Genomic DNA, 19,043 nt, shown 5'->3' on the forward strand with positions numbered 1-19,043 from the left:
TTTAAGTTAAATATTCTGATTGTGTAATATAGAAGTAATATAGTAAGGCTGCATATCTTAATTGGGAAAGGATGAATTGCTGGATTGGAGCTATTTGGTTGTTGTGCTAGAAGATGCTAGTGGGAAAGTATTAATGCGAAAGGTAAGTAGATGAGATCTTTACTGTCTTTCTGCAATCCCATTTGACCATATGCAGTGGCTTTTATGATAAAACTACTGCTTTGTCTCTGCTAGGAACATGCATCATCTCATGGTAGAGAGCGCACATAACCGTTTGGCACTAGACTTTTGCTCGTCTGTCCAAACTCACTCACTGAACCTAATAAGACAAGAGAATACCTGCTTTGTCTGCCTTCTCTGTGCAGAATGATTAGATTTTTCTGCACTTGTTCAGAGAAACGACAGTCTTTACAACTGGCAGTTTTGGATTGTTCTCATTAGCATTATTCTTAATTAGTAATTTCAATTAAACTAGACAACAATAGTGCTTCAGAAAACTTTAGGCCACCACTGTGTTTGAAGATGTGCCTCCTGTCATCTCTGAGCTGTTCTGTATTGGGCTGGGGGTACTGCTGGAGGAAAATGAGCATGAGAATTTTGAATATTGAATCTGACCAGGAATATTCAGTGAGTGAACGGTCTTGGCTGTGAATTGTCTTAACCATGTTCTGAGTGAAATAAGGCAAAAAGTGCAACTGCTGAAGCCATCGTTTTCCCCATTTGTGAAAGGGAAAAACATATGTTATGCTTCATCTAAAACAGATTCTTAAGTTAGCAACCATGTTGACTGTTCTCATTTCAGAACAGCATTCTTGATTACGTGTGACTTTTCTGTCTAGGATATCAGAGTTTTGCAACTTTCCACAGTACCATTAATATAAAACTCCAGCTCTTCGTTGCTTTCACAATAAGTTATCTTGAAGAGATATTTTTAGGTATATGATGTTTAGAACCCTGATTTGAAGACTAACAATATTAATGGATTACTACTTTTCTTTAATGTATAAATTACTGTTATAAATAATGCAGAGTAATATTATTTTTCTCTTAACAGTGAAAGCACGAACTGCCCAATTAGCCAAAATAAAGTGGGTTATAAATATTGTATTCTACATCTTGCAAGTAAGTAAATCTTTTATTAGGGATACAATTTGAGGACTAAATCCTCAGCAGTTTGACGAATCTCTTTTGCGTTTATTGACTAATGATTAATTGCAGAGGTATTTGGCAGCCCAGTGACACAATGCACACCGAACCAGAGCAGCTTCTTGGTTGTAGAGAGATGCAGCTGATAGGATCTGGTTATTGTGAATGAAATGAGTTTTGAATTTCATGGAAGCTTTGTTTTTCTTGTATTGAGATGACAAGATAGGAGTTTGTCTTACCTCCTTCATTACTGTTTCTTTTTGGTTTGTTTTTCATCTATATGTGGCAGTGGACCCAGGAAAGTTCTGATACATAATATATATATTTTGCCTGTGTTTCTAAAAACATAAAATGATCTTCTGCTGTGGATGCAAATTTCCATATAGAGCTGCCATGTATCTCCAGACAGTGCCTCCCTCACCAGATTGTTGATTAGGCTTGATGCCAAATAATTTTTTTGCCAACAAAAAGAGTGCTCGACCTGAGACTGTATTTTGGGTAATGTGAAAGCTAGTTGGATTCTTAGCAGACAAGGATTGTGGCTAAAAACAATCAGAATGTAACAATTTGTATTATTACCACTTTTATTTATGCTAGATTTGAACCAGTCTCAAAATAAAGTGATAATTTCCAGCTACTTATTGCTAAATCTTGTTGTGTGTAAAGTTAAGGTCATATCAAGCCTAAAAATCTTTTGTTTCAGAACAATGTAAAATGATAAGGATGCTATTCTCTTTAATTTAGAATGTGAGATGTACTGCTCCAAAACATTGGTGGAAATATATCTAGATGTTTGTTATTCAAGCTAACAAAAGCTTTCATTCTAGGCTGCCCTGATGATCTCTCTCATTTGGAAATATTATTCTGAACCAGTTATGGTTCTTCCAAGCAAATGGCTTGCACCATTGGAGCGCTTCGTAGCCTTTCCTACAGGTGTGGCAGGTAAGAGCTGTGTTTAGAAAAAATGCATTTTTTTAAGTCTGTGCGGTTGCTAAGAATGTAATGATAAAAAGTACACGTGGATTAAAAGCACTGCTTCTATATATTTCTTAATAGCAAAATGGGGAGCTTCAGACATTTTCATATGTTATTAGCTCGTGTTTAATGAACTCACAATGAAAGGAGATATTTGTCCTTATTAAATCTTCTCAAACAGAGCAGTTTTATCTTAATACGGAATACACCCTTGGCAAGGTTTCAAATCAGAAATATTTTTGTTTTAATCAGTTTGAAATAGTAGAATTGGGTAAAAATTGTGCAAATACTTATGGGTCTGTATTACCTACACATGCTTCTTACACTACTCTGAAACTTCACTAGTTTATAGCTCTGGGATGATTGAGGTGCACTCTCTTCTGGTTGGCGTTCTGTTCCCACCTTTTTTTTCCTCATTGCACTTCTTTACCTACTCAAACTCTTTTCTTTTGGTTAATGAATAAATGATAAGAAGGATATGACATTATGCATACCAATTTCTGAGTGAAATGTGTGCTGCCTCTATTCTAATTGGATAAATAAGCAGGATGACACGACAATACAGTGTGGAAATGTACCGTGAAGATAAAATGCCGCTGGTGGTCTTCATACTAGGCTCTTTAAGTTTCAGCTGCCTTAGAGTGAATTCCAAATTATGATGTTGTCTTACCATCTTGAATAGCTGTTGAGAGAATGCTTTTATCCAGCATGCTTACTGGACAAGTAGACCCTTCTGTGTAGGGCCAGGGATCAGTCCTTGGAAGACAGTTATTTAAATAGTATTTTAAGGACTTTTATAAGGTTCATATCCTTATCTGCCTTCAGGTTCTCTTTTTCTTTAACCTTGGTTGATAACCAAAGTGAAGAGATTACTTCTGAATTCTAGGCAATAAGGTTAATAACACAGAAATATTTAAAAATCACCAAAAGGTAGTTTCTTCCACTACACATAATAAACAGCTGTGTATTCAGTGATACTATGTAGTATGATTCTATGCAGTCTGTGATACAGATATGCTATGTGCTACAGTTAGGGTACACTCTCTATGCCATCATTCCATTACAAATTTCCACACTGTTAGTTTGAATGACAAGATTCTTTAAAACACAAATGAAATAGGTCTGGGTCAGCAGTGAAAGTCTCACTTGGATTTTTTTATAGAAGTATGGATTTAATACTCTTTAAGAAGGCCGATTTGAATTTATTGGGAAATTTACTTCTTTCCTCTCCCTAGTCTCTGATTTTAGATTCCAAAGTACTCTTTTATTTACCACGCCTTTAATTTCAGCAACCTAGACCTCTTGGATAGGGACATAGTGAATATTTTTAGAAATCATGGATCATATTTTTGGCTAATATTTTGTTATTTGGTGCTCTTTCCCCAGACAGCCTTTAGGTTTTCTCAAAACTAGCATGCAGTTAACTGGCATCCCTTGAAGAGAATCATTTGCATCTAGACAGAAAGATATTTTGTTCTCATCAACCTCCTAACTCTGTTTCATTTTTTATGCTTCCAAGTTGTTTAATCTACTGTGCGCTAAGGATGCAATAACTTCAGTCAAATTTTATATCTCTTTCAGGTGGTGTTGGAATTACATGTTGGCTTGTGGTTTGTAATAAAGTTGTAGCTATCATGCTACACCCTTTCAGCTGAAGAAATCCCTGTAGTATATGGAGTCTAAACTACATTACCACAGTACAAAAAACATTTGTCTGTTATGACGGACCAAGTTGGAGACACTTTCTGTTACTTTAGTTGGATGTTGGGCAGTATTTGTTTTACTTTTATTTATTTGTTTTTTGGTTTTATGATCAGCAGTTTTCAAAGAGCAGCATTGCTATTTATAAAACCTCATTTTGACACATATAAACATTGATTGGTGGCAGAACCTTAAGACTTTATCATGACATTCACAAAGGTCTTAGCATTCGCTTTTTCCAGTGGTTAAGTTGGAAATGCACTGGCATTCATATCTATCTATCTATCTATATATATATATTTTATTTTTTTTTGGAGCTTTGCTCTTTTGCTCTTTCTTTACAGTATAGTACAGCATTTTCACCCAAAGATGTGATTCCACTTGGTGACAAGTGGTATTAAATCAAAAATAGATAGCTTGGTTGTTTTAGAGTAAAACAATTAATTTCCTTTTTTTTAATCTGTAGATTGGGTTATTCTCAGACTATCTTAGAAAATATTAGTGATACATATGCAGAGTCAACATCTTATATCTTAAGTGAATTTCTCAGTTGCCAAATGCAGGTCAGCTGGCCACTTCACTTTTCAATTATTCATGGAATAAAAATTTTTAAAATTCCTTATGGAATTATTGAACACTAGATTATTATTTTTTTTTTAATTTGTTTCCCCACTACTTTTACTGATAACTGACCTTTCTTTCCTTGCCATATTTTCTACTTCCCAAACGGAGCAAATATTGCTAACAGTATTTCTTTCCATGCTTTGGGAAAAAAGATCCAACCAACCTTTCCAAGCTCCATGTTAGGAAATTAGAAGACAGCTGTTTCTGCAGAAGACTACATCCCTAGAGCTTCAGCATACATTAATGATAGTAATTCTTCCTAATACCACAGTTATACAACAGAAAAGCTGCGTTAACTTCTGTGCTATCTGCAACCCTATTGTTGCTGTCCCACAGACAAAGCAGTGGCTTTAAAAAACTCTATAATACCTCCTTGGACATAAGGTTGAACAAAGCTTTTGCAGATTTTGGCTTAGCTCATGGTCCATACAGTGTTGTGTTGTTTCAGGTCCTTTGCCTGGCTGCAGGAGGGGGCTGGAGTACATCCATGTAGTTAGCACTGCCTTTAGAATTAATTCATAAAATGATGACACATTTTCTGCATGTCTGAGTGTATGTATTCATTAAATGTTTTTGTTTTTCTTAAATGTTATTTAAAAACTAATTTGTTTTTATATTAGGGATTGCATTTAGCCAACAGTAAAGTGAAGACATTAAATATCGACAAGAAAAAAAGTCAAGATTGAATCTGTTACATGTAATTGTGTCTTTATTTGTGAAATAAAGTTTTTCAATCCACCTCAGGTTTTCTAATCCACATTTTTAATGTTAGTTACAGTTTTCCTAAAGAAAATAAAACCCACCTGTGTTCTTGATAGTGTTGGAGTCTACAGACTTTTTAACTATGCAGTTGGTGTATTTTTTTACTATAAAGATATCAGTAATGATGTTTCCACTTAGCTTGTTACAGAGTTTAACACAATGAAGTCAAGAAAAGCAGTATCATTTAGAATATTGACAATGGCATTTGCTATTTATCCACAGTTAGCATGAGATAATGAAATACAGTTTGTTGGCAGCTCTAGTTGGATATCTGAATGAATAGGGGCAGAGAGGCTTTTGGTTATTTAGTACAATCAGGAATGCTGGATTATGTCTGCTTGTTTGCTCTTAACTTTGGAGACAGCAGGAAAGAGATTGTAGAAGTATTAATAGTACATAGAGGAAAAGTACTCTTTTGACTACATTAAATCATTCTTGAAAAATCTGTCCACTGCACAGCTCAAGTACTACTTAAAGAACTTAACCTGAATATAAGTATGCTTAGAAGTAGGTTCAGATCAAAATATCTTAATCATCTTTAGAAGTTTTCATAGTACAGGTGTTGGTTTGTTGTTGTTGTTGTTTTTTGCTACTGCTTTTTAAAATTTAGTAGAATACCTTTTTCTTAGCTTACGTTTTAGCAGCCTTTCATGAATTTCTACCAGAAACAAGTCATAATCTTCCTACCCTCACTTACATAACCTTAAATGCAAGATTTTTAAAGGCTTTTTGAGAACTAGATATGCCTGACTTCTCCAGAACAATGCTTTAGTCTTGCACATTCAATTCTGGATGTCAACTGTGGAAGTTACCAGGCAAACTGCTTTGATAAGTTCTAACAGTGGAAAAGAATGAAGCTTTAGAGCTTTATAATGCTAATGCAAACAATGTAATAGCAAATCATTGTGTGAGTTCTGGAAGCTATGTCAGGAGTGAAAATTATTTTCTTTTAGTATATTTTAGGTTCCAATTCAATAAAGAATCTTCTGAAAGCAGACTGGTCACTGAGCTAGTTAACAAATAACTTAAGATTCAAACTGCAGAGAGAATGCAAAAATTAACCAAAAAGGAGTAACTTGGACACCTCCCTATAACAGGTAAAATGACAAAATTGTTGAGGCACTCTTAGATGCATACATGTGCATCAATAATAGAAGAATGTTCTGCTGTGACAGCTGATTTGCCTCTCATTTTGAAAGTCATTGACAGAAATTCTCAAAACTTCTAAGACTTAATATACATTTTATGAAGTTAAAAACAGTGTGTAATTGAAATGGAAAGGTAAGTTGATATACTTATAAATACCAATTTTGTGTGTTCTTGTAAGGTTATTTGTAATGACTCATTGATGATGGACACTATTTTATAAATCAGTGGAGGGTTAACATTTCACTTGTGTAATCATGCATCCCCTCACAGCTTTCTCTCCATTCCTCTCATGTTAGAACACGAACGGCTGTCTTTGCAAACACTGCCTCGTCCAAAGAGTTCTTTCATAAGACTCTTCTTCCTTTCACTGAATATTGTATGAGCACAGCCTTCTGCTTCAGTCAAACTGTCTTTCTGCCTCATGTTGGTAACTTTACTGAAGGATGGTTCATATAGCCCAGACAGTTTCTTTACTTTTGATTCTTCTTTGCAGTGGTCCTGACCTGCGTGTCTGTTGTTGCAAAGACTGCATTTTGTGGATTTTGTACCTGATGTAGGAAGCCCGTGATACAAATTTTCAGTGGTTTCTGAGAATACATACTGTTTTTTCAGCTTAGAAAGCGTTTTGTTTCTTGGAGTTAAAAAATTACTCCCTGCCTTCCCACTTCTTAGTTGTTCTTCTGACTGTTTTTCTTTCTCTTCCACTGCATCTTCCTCTTGATTGTTCTCTTTTACACTGTCATTTAGCAGAGTTTCTTCAGCTTTCTTTGACTTCTGTTTAAGCAAGTCTCTCTTTCTTTCTTCTTGTTTTATAAATTCCAGACAAGTGTGTGCTGTCTGCGGTTTGTTTTCCTTTAAATATTCTAAAATGAATATTAGGGGTTTTAGGAATGTTCTTAAATTATATAGGATCACAAACAGTCATGAAGCATTAATGAGAGCTAATTTTACTGCATTATTTCTTAAGTTGTTATTGATGGTTCTTCAGTCTTGATGGTTAGGACAGTGTTATTTACTAATAACAGGATGGGGCAAAGTTTTGTTAAGATCATTATGTCATTGACATTCTTAAATTAATTAGCATACAAGTATAATCTGTATTAAATATTCTACAGGCTAAACATAGTGCTAGAGAAGTATATAAAGTATCAGGGAAATCATATGAGATCTGAACTCCTAATTGTCATTATATTGCTATTACATCGAGCTTAAATATAGGAATGATATTTTTTTCCTTTAACTGACAACATGCTTGTTGCATGGAGCAGAATATACTGCAGTTTTTCAACACAGGACTGAATTGGTTCATGGGTGGGCTCTGGAAAGTTTTCAAGCTGAAAAGATGGAGTACAAACTGCAGGAGTTAAAACATTTCATATCACTACTCTGCTACTGATCCAGTAAGTGACCTCAGCAACCTGTCACACCTTTGTAAATGTGTGAAATTCAGCTCACGTAATGTCTCCTACTATTTATGAAGTATCTAGCATGACAGCGTTCGGATCTCAGTTTTAACTACGTGACTCAATTTAAAGAAAATGAGGGTTTTTTTTCTAAAATATTCAGCTAAAAGAATAGATAAAAATTAAGTTGTCTATAGATTAGTTTCTTGCATACGGCTTTTATGTGAGATCACAATAAATGGTTAAGATTTGCATAAAATCTGTTTACAGTGATTGCTGTAATGAGGAGATACTCTCAGCCCTTGAAGAACTTCTTTTCCTTTCTTAGCAATAGATCCCAAGCCAGAAAAATCTGTTAACATCTACTATGATGCAGATTCACAACCAGCAATTTGGGATCAGTATTTGATCAGTGTGGATTTAACAAAGCGACCATTAAGTAAAGTATACTTTTACAGATTAAGCTCAGAATTTTTACCAACACAACCATGAGCTGCTTTTAGAAGTCCAGCAGTATGAAGATGCCTTAAGCTGTGGAGCTGATCTGCTCTCAGTGTAGCACCGCCAGCAAACTGGCTTTCAGTGACTTGTAGTTACTGTCACTCATCTGCCAGCACGTGTAAATTACCACTATCATTGGTTCATTCAACTTTTGAAAAGATCAGATGCATTTCTTAGATATTAAAACATACCTCCATGAGTTTGACTAAAATTTTCTGGCTTTGGTATTTTCTTGGATGATTGCTCTTCTGTTTCGCTTTGGGCATCAGTGTATGCTTTGCTTGCTTTAGCTTTTTGATTCTTATCTTCTGAGGCCTTTTTCTCCTATAATTGACAATTAAAGGTAAAAATACAGGGAAATATTTGTTCAGATACTTTCTAAAGATTACAATCAGTGCAATACTTATAAAAAGATGAATATTTTCTATTGAGTTCCTTGTATTACAACTTTTGTCCAACATATTTTCTGTTGTATAATAGTGATATTTACACAAAATGCACAGGAAGTTAAGATGACTGTTCGAGCCAATCAAGTATATTACTAAAACTGAGAAAAAAACGTACAATTTCAGTGGCATTTAAGCAGAGGGGTTGGATCCCAATATTTCATACCTCATGTAGCAGAACTGAACTTTCTTCTCTTTCCTGGGGTTGGTACTGAGATAGCAGTGATCTAAAATGCTGTTTATCTACTTGCACCGATGTGTTTATACTGAGACCTGTTGCAAAAGGACAGTCATTAGCAGTAGTTGTTTCTGGAATTACATTGTTGGTGTAAGCAAAGATACATTTGATGACAGTGGTATTCGACTGGGACCCAAACATTCTAAGACTCAACTTTTGTTGGTTAAAACCTTGTTTTAAAGAGAAGTTTGCAGTTCAAGTGTGTCAGTAAATTCAAGTCCCAGAATGCATCCCACATTCTGAATATGTATATATCTTTATTGCAATTAAAGAGTGTTTCACGTAGCAATGAAAATGGAGCAGTAACTAACATAGCTAAAACACTGTTAGCTGAGTTTGAGGCACCAATGTTTGTGACTTTCCAAAGATACAATAAAATCTCATCTGAGCGTTATTGGATTTTTTTTTTTTTATTAGAGGTTCTGAGTTAAGCTACCCAGAGGCCTGAGCATTTTCATCAGTACATTAGTATGTTGTTCATATACTTTTTACTTTTAGTTAAGTCTACAAAGAGATCCTGTTCAAATAGGACTTGTGATGTCATAGGAACGTGTCAATACCATAGAGTCTGTGTTGGGTCAGTTTGTGTGGTAAACTTTAAGAGGTCTGGGAGGGGTACCTCAATTTTCAAGCTCCTAAATTCAGATCCTACAGAACAAACATGCTTGTTTTTATGCCTTCTGACTTGTTCGAAGTTAAGCAATTATATAAGGCTTTGCAGAACCAGACTCTTCAGGAGAAATAGTTCACACTATTCGAAATATCACTGATGTTTGAAAGGAGGTTCCAAGGGAATTAATGTTTTTTTTTTCTTTGAATGTTCCCTTCAAAGAAGTACCTGAATAGGATGAGATGACAAGGGCAAGGCCTGTATATTGTTCTTTTATTCTATATTTGGAACAGCTTTGACATGAATACAGGAAGAAAACTGTGATCTTACCTACATTACCATTCAACCTTATTCCCAGCTTTGATATCTGAAATCAGAGGAAGACTATCCACAAAAAGGGTGATTTTTTTTCAACAGTTTGCCTTTTGGTGGTGACAAGAATGTTGATAACTAATTTGAAAATTACCTCTGAAGAATTGGCACTTATGATGTGGAGGGAAATAGTTTTCTCTTTTGAACCCAAGTAGTTACTTAGAAGCTTTTTTAACAAAAATCAATAGAACATTCTTCAGATTCAGAACTAGGGGGAGCTGTACCTCTAGGTGAACCAGAGTGACCTTCCAACAACTGAACAAAGCTTGTTCTCACAACTAACTTTAACAGATTCACTCAATAATTCAATTTTATTTTACTTACATTTATGGAGCTTTCTGATACCCTAAAACTGTCTTCACTTGTTTATCAAGAACATTAAAAAAAAAAAGCACCCACACATTGTTTTCTTTCCTGCTGTATAAAAATTTTTACAAATACACGAAGGAAAACAACTACTTGAAGTAGCTCTTTCCAAATTTATTACAGGGAAATTCAAGCCAACAGTGAAATGGAAAAACAATTTCAGTTATTACCAGTTGTAGGTTTCTAAATCATCATTTTCCATTAACTGGCAGAAAATGAAATCCTTATTGGGCAAGAATACCAGAAGAACAGACAATGTTGCTGGGAATCTATTCACATTATAAAATAGCAGGTCTCATTTAAGCTATGAACTTAAGTAGTAATCGGTGATTTAATATTACAATTTAAATAACAGTAATGTACAAGTCCATGTCAGTAAAGTTTAAAAAAAAAAAAAAAAAAAATGTTGATGTGATGCAACAAAAGTTAGAATTCAGTGCTTCATAAATAAACAAAGTTTATCTGACTTGGAATAAGAAGTAGCAATTTTTTTCTACATCTTAAAATTTTAATTACCAACTTTATCTCTGTATTTCAGTTGTCACTAATGCAGAGTAATGGATTTACAAAGAAAGCTCTATTTCCTCCTTTAGTTTAGAAGCAGGGGTATTTAAGCAGTATTTTAAATAGTTGCTTAAGCCAGGAAATTCAATGTTCCAATCATTATCCAAAACTAGAGAGTATAAGGTTGCTGTGCAAAAAGCTCTCCTATGGAATAGTGGCAAAATGTTTCTGATCTTGAGTAGCAGGCAAATGTTACTTTAATATATTTCATGTACTTCTCCCACGTAGAGTTTCCATATAAAACACGTTTATTAGTAAATTCAAGATACTACATCCAAAGCATGTATAAATTAGCAATTTATAAATGCTTCAAGAAAAATACTCGCTTTGACATTTTTGTCCTTGATAGCATGCATGTGAGCAACGAAGCGTCTGAACTTGTATGATTTATAATTGTTTTTAGCAGTTGCTCCCTCAGATCAAGGGGTCAGCAAACATAGATGCTTAATGCTATGTGAGACACACAGCCTGTAGCATTCAAGGAATCCGCGTAAGGCTGGCCAGCATTACCCAGGACTGATGGGATACCCATGTCCTTCTGGAACAACTGCAGAGCCAAGCAAATGTGCTACAACATCTCAAATGCCACCAGATGATGCCTATTATTAGGCAACTGAATCCCACACAAGATAGAATTAACTTTCTATTATTTTACTGTGTCTTTCTACTATACTATTGCATCAGTTTTGCTGATGGAAATAATTGAGAGGATATCCAATAATGGGTTTATTACAAACTCTGATTGCCTATTTAAATTTACGTATTATGAATAAAACCAAAAGACTGCTAAGGATATATATTTTTCTCTCTCAGATAAACTGACAGTATGATCATCAGAATAGCCTTTAAACTTTGTAAACCTTATAGCTCAAATCCACTCCCTTCCTTGCAGCCCAACAAAATGCAAGTTGCAGAAGCTTCAATAATAGACACTGAAGCATCTCTGCTTCTAATAAGCTATAGGTTTTAAGAATGAAAAAAAATATGAAAAAACCAGCATCTAAAGACCCAGCTAGATTCATTATTTTGATTGATCTAAAAGCACTTTGAAAGTCTGTACTAACGCTAGGAACTTGCTGCATGAGGTTAGTTTGTGAAGTGCTCTGATTCAGTGAGATGTGATGTTGGAACTGTAGCTGTGGGATGACCACTTCTCATGGCCAAATCAAAATGAACAAGCCTGAACAAAAATTAGACTGCAAAAGTGGAGTGGTTGCTTCATGCTCTTATTAAAATAGTCAAACAGCTCTTGATGCAAATAGACACAACAGCAACACTATTTCATTGTCTCTATTACAGTACTAAAACTGTACGTATGCTAAAGACTATTGAAATGAAAAAAATGAGTATTAACCACAGGTCATACGTTTATAGTCATAGAATACACAAGCATAAAAGAACCAGTTCTGTTTAAAGCATACATGCCAGAATATTTTTTGCTTATATAAAAGTACTGTGTCTGCTTTTACTTAGGAATAGACGTCCCAATTACAAGACAATATAAGGTTTACATAATGAGATAACAAGGGAAAACAGATACACCCTTACTTTTGTTTTGAGGTACTGAATCATCTTTGTCCTTTGGGATTCTAAGCAAGCGATTTGCATAGATGTTCTTTATGTAAAGTTGCCGATCCTTTTCCTAAGAAGGAATAAATACTATTAAGTTCCTTGAGTGCGTTAAGAATTAGTCTTTACCAATTTGATTTTCTTATGCTGGGAAAAAATTGCCAGCAATATTCCTTTGTTCTAGACCATTTGGTGACTGTCATCCACTTAAGCATGAATCAGCCATTTTCTTTCATGAGCCAAACCAAAATTCTTTCCTTTAAAGGCTAAAAGCACATTTTTACACCTTTATAACAATGTTCAGAAAATGAGGCCTTTTGTAACATGACATATGCTTCTGAGGAACGCTTTCAACATCACTGTCATAGGAATCAGTGTTTTCATACTTTCAGTAACACTCTCGCTAATCAATTCCTGGTGTGAAAAGGAGTTACATTTAATTTGGGCACAGAGGTTGATCTGAAAGAGAATTACATCTGTATACCATGAATGCTCTGAATAAGCCACGTGTGCAGAACTGTAAATGTGTAAGAATAAACTGTTCTGACACAGAAATAAGATTAATAAACATGTCTGCTCCTTGTGGTAAAACAATATAAGGTTTTGTGAATCTAAATATAGCATTAAGAAAACACGTGAAGAAATATTTAGAGAAGTCTTAATGTGGGAACTGTACTTTAAAATAATTTGCATTCTAGAACAGATTTACATGAATTTTTCTAGGGCTGTAACTATTTCCATCTCCCAGATTTGCACACATAGATACATATACATAGTCAAGAGGAACAATCAGGCATCTGATTCCATTTTGGAGAAAGTTTCCTTGTAAAATCAACAGATGCATCAGTCATTATACAGAAATAAATAGCATATTTTAACCATGCTACAAACACAGTTTAAATTAAAAAGACCACAGAGATTTGCATGTTTTCTTGATATGCATGTTTCTCTTAAGCACTATTGACATCACATAACTTTGTTTTTTGTCTATTCAGTGCCACGTTTATGTTCTTCCATACATTTAGTGTAAAATGTTACTCTAAGTGTTAAAGTTGATACAGATGTCCCAAAAACATTTTTGTAAAAACAAGCTGGAACTTGAAACAAACTCTTGAATCATTTCTGTAAGTCTTTTTTGTTGCTTTTCAGATTGCAATATTTGACTTTGATTTGAAAGTGTTCCTGCAAAGAAGCTCGTATTAAGTGGATATATTGAGCTAGATCTAACAAAACAGTAACAGTTTGTGGTTCAAATTATGGTACATTAATCTGTTCCAGTTAGTTATTGAAGTCCTTTTAACTTTTGACAAACAGACCCTACAGCAATTTCATAATTTTATATTTTGACTTTTTTTTTTTGGTTAGTCTACAGACTCAAATATGAATAACAGCTCTATTAGTAAATAATGAAAGAAGCAAATGAACAGATAAAATTAATGACTTGAAGCTTCCTTTAGGAGCAGAAACCTGTTTGGAATCTCGAGTACCTTAATTTTTTGGTGAAGAGAGTTAATTTCCATTTGCAAGTTCTTTGTAATTATCCCAGCTTCAACAGCTTTTTTATTCTCATTTGCCAGCTGGCGACTAAAGGTGCTATTGTTCAACTTCAGCTGCTTTTCTAGGCTCTTAAAAAAATTACACGTTTTACAATATGGATGTACTTAGCGTAACTGTTAAAAAGTTTTCTATTCTTACCAGATCTAAAAAATAAGCATGCTAATATAATGAAAAGTAAGCTCCCATTTATTGTAAACAATGCATGAAATGATTGAGTATCTCTAAAAGTACTTTAGAAATGAGCAAAAAGAGGCTTAAAACCCAATTATACTGATAAAAAAATAAACTATCTGGCATTTCAACATGAAAAATTAGCCCACACATTACTGTTCTGATAAAATTAATGAAAACAATCATCTTCAAGACATTCTTATACACTCCAGTTCACACCAACATCGATTTACTATGGCAACATAAAGAGGCTTAGTTAAATGAAGAGTAGGTACTTTACCAAGTACTTCATCATCAGAACCCAGTGCCATGCACTGAAGTAATAGTTAATAAAATTGTAGGGTGAGAACCCAATCCTGCAAGCTTTTTATTGCTTCTCACTGTGACTTCTGTAAATAGAAAGTTTCAAGAGTCTGAATTCAGCTATTTACGCTTTCATTTTCTTACAGGTAATAAAGTACTTCAAACCCAGCTTTTCAGATAGTGAAATGCCTTTAAGATTACCTAGCTCTTTATTTAATCTTGTGAATAATGTACCCCATAGAAAACAGAAATTAATTCCTGGAGGACAACAAACATTTCACTCTTCTAGTTTTGTAATAAAGCCTGTATTCCTGTTTCCTCATGAAAGGTTCAATAAGAGTAAAGCTTCACATAAAAGATAAAAAAGATCATTTGAATGATGTCTTATTGAACTCCCACCAGACTTTTACTACTCCTGCATAATAAATCAACCATAGAGCCAATTCTAAAAGCAGACTGCAGCGAGTAACAGTAATTAGTGAACAGGAGGTGTAGCTACACCCGTGCTGCCCACCAGCACCACATGGAAGGAAGGGTGCTTGTTTCCAACTGAGCCAGCTTCTCTTGTCCAAGGAAGCAGACCAGCAGCAGCCAGGTTGTCTCCATGTATGACTAACCCTGTGTTTTATCAGGGCAAATCAGGGCTCAGGGTGTTCCACACCATTGCAGCTGGGTTGCCCAAGAAAGGCTGGGTAACTCCATGCTGCTGACAGAGAGTAGAGCAGACATTCTGTTGAAGATTGCCCTCCAGCTATGTGCTGTGCTTCAGACCTAATAGGGTTAAAACAGGACTTGAATTCTTAGAAAGCTTTATTGCTGGATTTAATTCACTCAGTCATTACTGACAAATTTTAAAATATTGGAAGGAGTACTACTTCCATTTTTTGTACCTTAATGTCTAGCTTAAAAAGAATACTCAATTCTACAGGACTGTATTATAATCATCAGTTTGACAAGAAGCAGCTAAAAAAAAAAAAACAACATCCACTACTCTTGCACAGAAACCTCTCCTATTATTCTTACACAAATAAAATGATATGCATATATTACCTGTATTCTCTTATTATTCACTTCCATTTTTTCCGTAAGGACTGATAATCTGTGATAAAGTTCCTCTTTGTCAGCAAGAGTCTTGTCTTCTGAAAGCTTATACAAGGCTTGCAAATCATCTTTAGCTTTTAGCAGCTCTGCTTCAACTTTCCTAAGCTTTCTGGATGCACGTCTTTCTTCCTCCTGAGACATCCTCAGGTGTTTCCTCAAGGTACTCACCTCACTATAATGCCTTGTTAACAGATCAGGCAAGACACTTTCTGAATTTTCATATCCACCTATTGCTTTTGAGTGCCGATACCAAAGCCGTTTCAAAACCTGGTTTTCTAAGTTTGATGCTTCTAACTTATGCTGCAAATCAAATATTTCATTCTTCAGCTCTTTAATTTTATGAAGTCTTGCTGATAATATTCGCTGAGCCACTTTATTTTTTTTCTGGGAAATCATATGATCCTGCAGGCTTAGAAATGAAGAATTCTGATGTGATATCTTCTTAGCTGGCAATTTCTTTCCCCCTGCATTCAGATCAAAGTAAATTGACATTGATATATACCCGTCAATCAAGACAGCAAAATCACTGCTATGTCTCCACGTGCTCACACAAGCTCCTACATTACTCATCCAGAGAACTTAAATGCACTATGACCAAAGGTCCAAGATCTATAATAAGAAATCAATGTTCAAATCCATACACACACAGATATTGCAATCCATAATGGATTTACGTGGGCCACAGCTACATAGGAAGCTACATAGGTAATGGCACAAGGTTGCCTCCTTTCACTTTCTGAAGCCATTTTCATTTGGAATAGCCATCATGCTCAACTTCCCTTAATAAGGATAACAAAGTACATGTTTGTCTTCTGGGGCAAACACCAAGAATGTTTTGTGAATAATTCAGTAAAGCACACTTACAAAGCATACATTATTCAGTATCAGTGGAAACAGATTTTTCCTCTTTGTATATGTTTAGTTCACTAATGTATTTGCGGGCTGTTGAAGCCAATTCATCCCACTCGGAAGGATTTCTACAGGCTTCAGGAGGAGGATCTATACCTTGAATAGGGGCATGATAGAAGAAAAATAACAATAACCTAAAGGTCTGCAAGAACTCAAAACTCAAGGTGATCAAAATTTGACATGGTTACATATCTGTGAAGTTATGACTTCTGACCAACTTTCTGGAACTTCTGAGGCAGCTCTGAGCTAAGTTTTTAACCCTTATATGCTTGTAAACATAGAACAGTTATGCAGTCATGTAAACTGTTTCTAAGCAGTAATTAAATATATATATATTAATGGCTAGCACTCTTAAATGTAATACTGTCATTTTGCCTTTCTGTATGGCCAACATTCTAAGTGAATGATACTAATTTTCCTTTCCTGAAACGTAAGTAGAATTTGAAAGTAGTCAGAACTAGATCAGTGTGTGCTCCCCCCCTTTCAGACACGTATTCAGTCTCATTCTAGCTTTCAGGTCATTTCAGACAGCATTTTGCTGGGAGTTTATAATAATAATTCATCAATCAAAAATATTTTAAGTACAAAATACACAAGGTCCTAACCCAAAAAAAGAATAAAGAAAAATATTGGATCTTTTTAAGAACTTCAGTAGAATTCAATGAGTATTCCACATACAAAATATTTATAGGAGCAGGCCCTAATTACAGAAAGGAGGCAACAACAAAGTTGTGTCAGGACAAGGTAAATCAGGACACTGCCTCAGGCAGCAAAGCCACGGCATCAGCCTCACTTCTTCCATGAGCAGAGCTAGAATAATGGAAAGCTACAGCAAGAGTGTTACTTAGGAAGACAGAGGCAAATGGGAGAGTGGCTTCTGCTGTGGAAAAGGCTCTTCCTTGCAGCACCTGATTGGATTTAAGGAAACACAGATACAAAACATGTAGTAGAGATTCTTCACTGCTAACATTTACAAGGAGGAACTGTATTTGTGCTATATGGCCATTGCACTGATGCATAAATTCTACATAATACACTATGACTAAGATGGCCAAAACATAGGTTTTTGTGTAAAAGTTGACATGTTTGTGCAGACATACAGTTTTCATTAACTTTCCTTAGGAAAGGTTCTTTTCAGACTCATCAGTTTATGCATAGTCCAAACCATAGAAATCACAGTATCTGCAGGAAAGCCATTCAACACCAAGGAATAAAGACTGCAAAGGTGTTCCCACATCTCAAGTGATTATCCTGCCTCTTGGATCAATTCATATTATGGCATAAAATAGTAAGGGTCTCTACCTCTCTTTCTCCTCTTTCCAGTGTTCAGAACATGATTTATTATTCTTCAGTGAAAAAGTGTTTTCCCTGCTCTCCTCATTACAAAAAAAGAAAAAAAAGAAAAAAAAAATAGCCATTCTTAGAAAGGGAACAGCTGCGTTTCTGAAGACAGTCTCATTTGAATACTACCAGAAAACAAATTACCTTTATTGTTTTGGGAAAAGATCTGTTGTTCTTTTTTCTTCTTTCTTTCATTTTTCTGCATTTTCTTCTCTTCAGTTTCAGATAGTTCTAAACAACGGCTGCTTCTAGCTGTTTCAGAGCAAGTCACTGACAAAGCCTTCAGAATAGATAGTTTGAGGATTTTTACTTCTGCATTCTCCACTGTGTTGCTTACAATCATTACCTCCGCTTCAGCTGCTGTTTCTAGTACTTCTGTGCTTTGGGGAATCATCTGTGTCACATACTTACTAGGACTTCCTATCCTCCTGTGCTAAAATATGAAGGAAATATTCATTTGAATTAATCACTGCTGTGGTAAAAGGCTTAAAAATTGACCTCCATGACCTATCAGGAACTAAAATGTTTGTGAGTTATTTACTATTAACGTAAATAGTATTAAACAGTCTGCAACTATATTAAGCAATGCTAAGGAATATTAATCCATTAAAATAATTGTGTGTTCTGTAGTAAGCAGTAACTTTATTTACAGAAATAATTGCAAATACGAAATATAATCATTTAACTCAGAATTTACTGTAATACTGGCATGTGTTTTTTTGAAGATTATTTACAAGATACTGCTGCTTAAATGTAAACAGATACCATGGTTTGTTTCCAGTAACATACCCATTTTATCCAGGATAAGTATATTTAAAAGAAGTGCAATTGTGTTTATGCTCAATAGCTAAAAAGTGCTTTGTAATATTCTATAATAATTCTCTGAAGTTAAGATGATGGTTATTGATAATTGCATTCTTTTGTTATTTTTTGTTGTCCATGTCACAAAAGTATCATTTGGTCATATTTTTCAATACTTAGATCACAAATTAGATCACAAAATGAAGTTATTTTAACTGACATATTAACATAATAGGCTGGAGATGTAGCAGCACCTAAAGCTATACTCTGATTTTGACACTGAAATAAAAATCTTCTTAAACTTTTGGGACGTTGTTTTATTTTACTTAATTCCAAATAGAAACAAAACAGAAAATAAATAAACAAACAAACAATATAATAAAAGTACGTCTGCACAATTTCAGAAGAAACATTAGGAAAATAAATACTTTTTT

General features: G+C 34.7%; 2 protein-coding genes across 10 annotated transcripts in view; one reads left to right on the forward strand and one right to left on the reverse strand.

Moving 5' to 3' along the window:
• GET1 (guided entry of tail-anchored proteins factor 1) overlaps positions 1 to 5,189 on the forward strand; it is a 6,383-nt gene extending 1,194 nt beyond the window's left edge. For both annotated transcript variants that reach the window (XM_010723739.3, XM_031556919.1), the window contains exons 3-5: positions 1,055 to 1,122; positions 1,974 to 2,088; positions 3,703 to 5,189. In XM_010723739.3, coding sequence (XP_010722041.1) covers positions 1,055 to 1,122; positions 1,974 to 2,088; positions 3,703 to 3,776 — 257 coding nt within the window. In that variant the 3' untranslated portion in view covers positions 3,777 to 5,189. The remainder of the gene's footprint in view (positions 1 to 1,054; positions 1,123 to 1,973; positions 2,089 to 3,702) is intronic.
• Positions 5,017 to 19,043, reverse strand: part of LCA5L (lebercilin LCA5 like) — a 15,795-nt gene continuing 1,768 nt past the window's right edge. For 6 of the 8 annotated variants that reach the window (XM_010723722.3, XM_003202946.4, XM_019620932.2 and 3 more), the window contains 7 exons: positions 17,953 to 18,241; positions 15,508 to 16,022; positions 13,914 to 14,051; positions 12,406 to 12,499; positions 8,874 to 8,980; positions 8,453 to 8,585; positions 5,023 to 7,220 (listed from right to left, as the gene is read on the reverse strand). In XM_010723722.3, the coding sequence (XP_010722024.2) occupies positions 6,622 to 7,220; positions 8,453 to 8,585; positions 8,874 to 8,980; positions 12,406 to 12,499; positions 13,914 to 14,051; positions 15,508 to 16,022; positions 17,953 to 18,241 (1,875 nt within the window). In that variant the 3' untranslated portion in view covers positions 5,023 to 6,621. Of the gene's footprint in view, positions 7,221 to 8,452; positions 8,586 to 8,873; positions 8,981 to 12,405; positions 12,500 to 13,913; positions 14,052 to 15,507; positions 16,023 to 17,952; positions 18,242 to 19,043 lie in introns of all 8 variants that reach the window. The other 2 variants (XM_019620945.2, XM_019620948.2) reach the window with 2 other exon arrangements.

This window comes from Meleagris gallopavo, chromosome 1 (genome assembly GCF_000146605.3).
Source record: "Meleagris gallopavo isolate NT-WF06-2002-E0010 breed Aviagen turkey brand Nicholas breeding stock chromosome 1, Turkey_5.1, whole genome shotgun sequence".
Classification (NCBI taxonomy): Eukaryota; Metazoa; Chordata; class Aves; order Galliformes; family Phasianidae; genus Meleagris; species Meleagris gallopavo.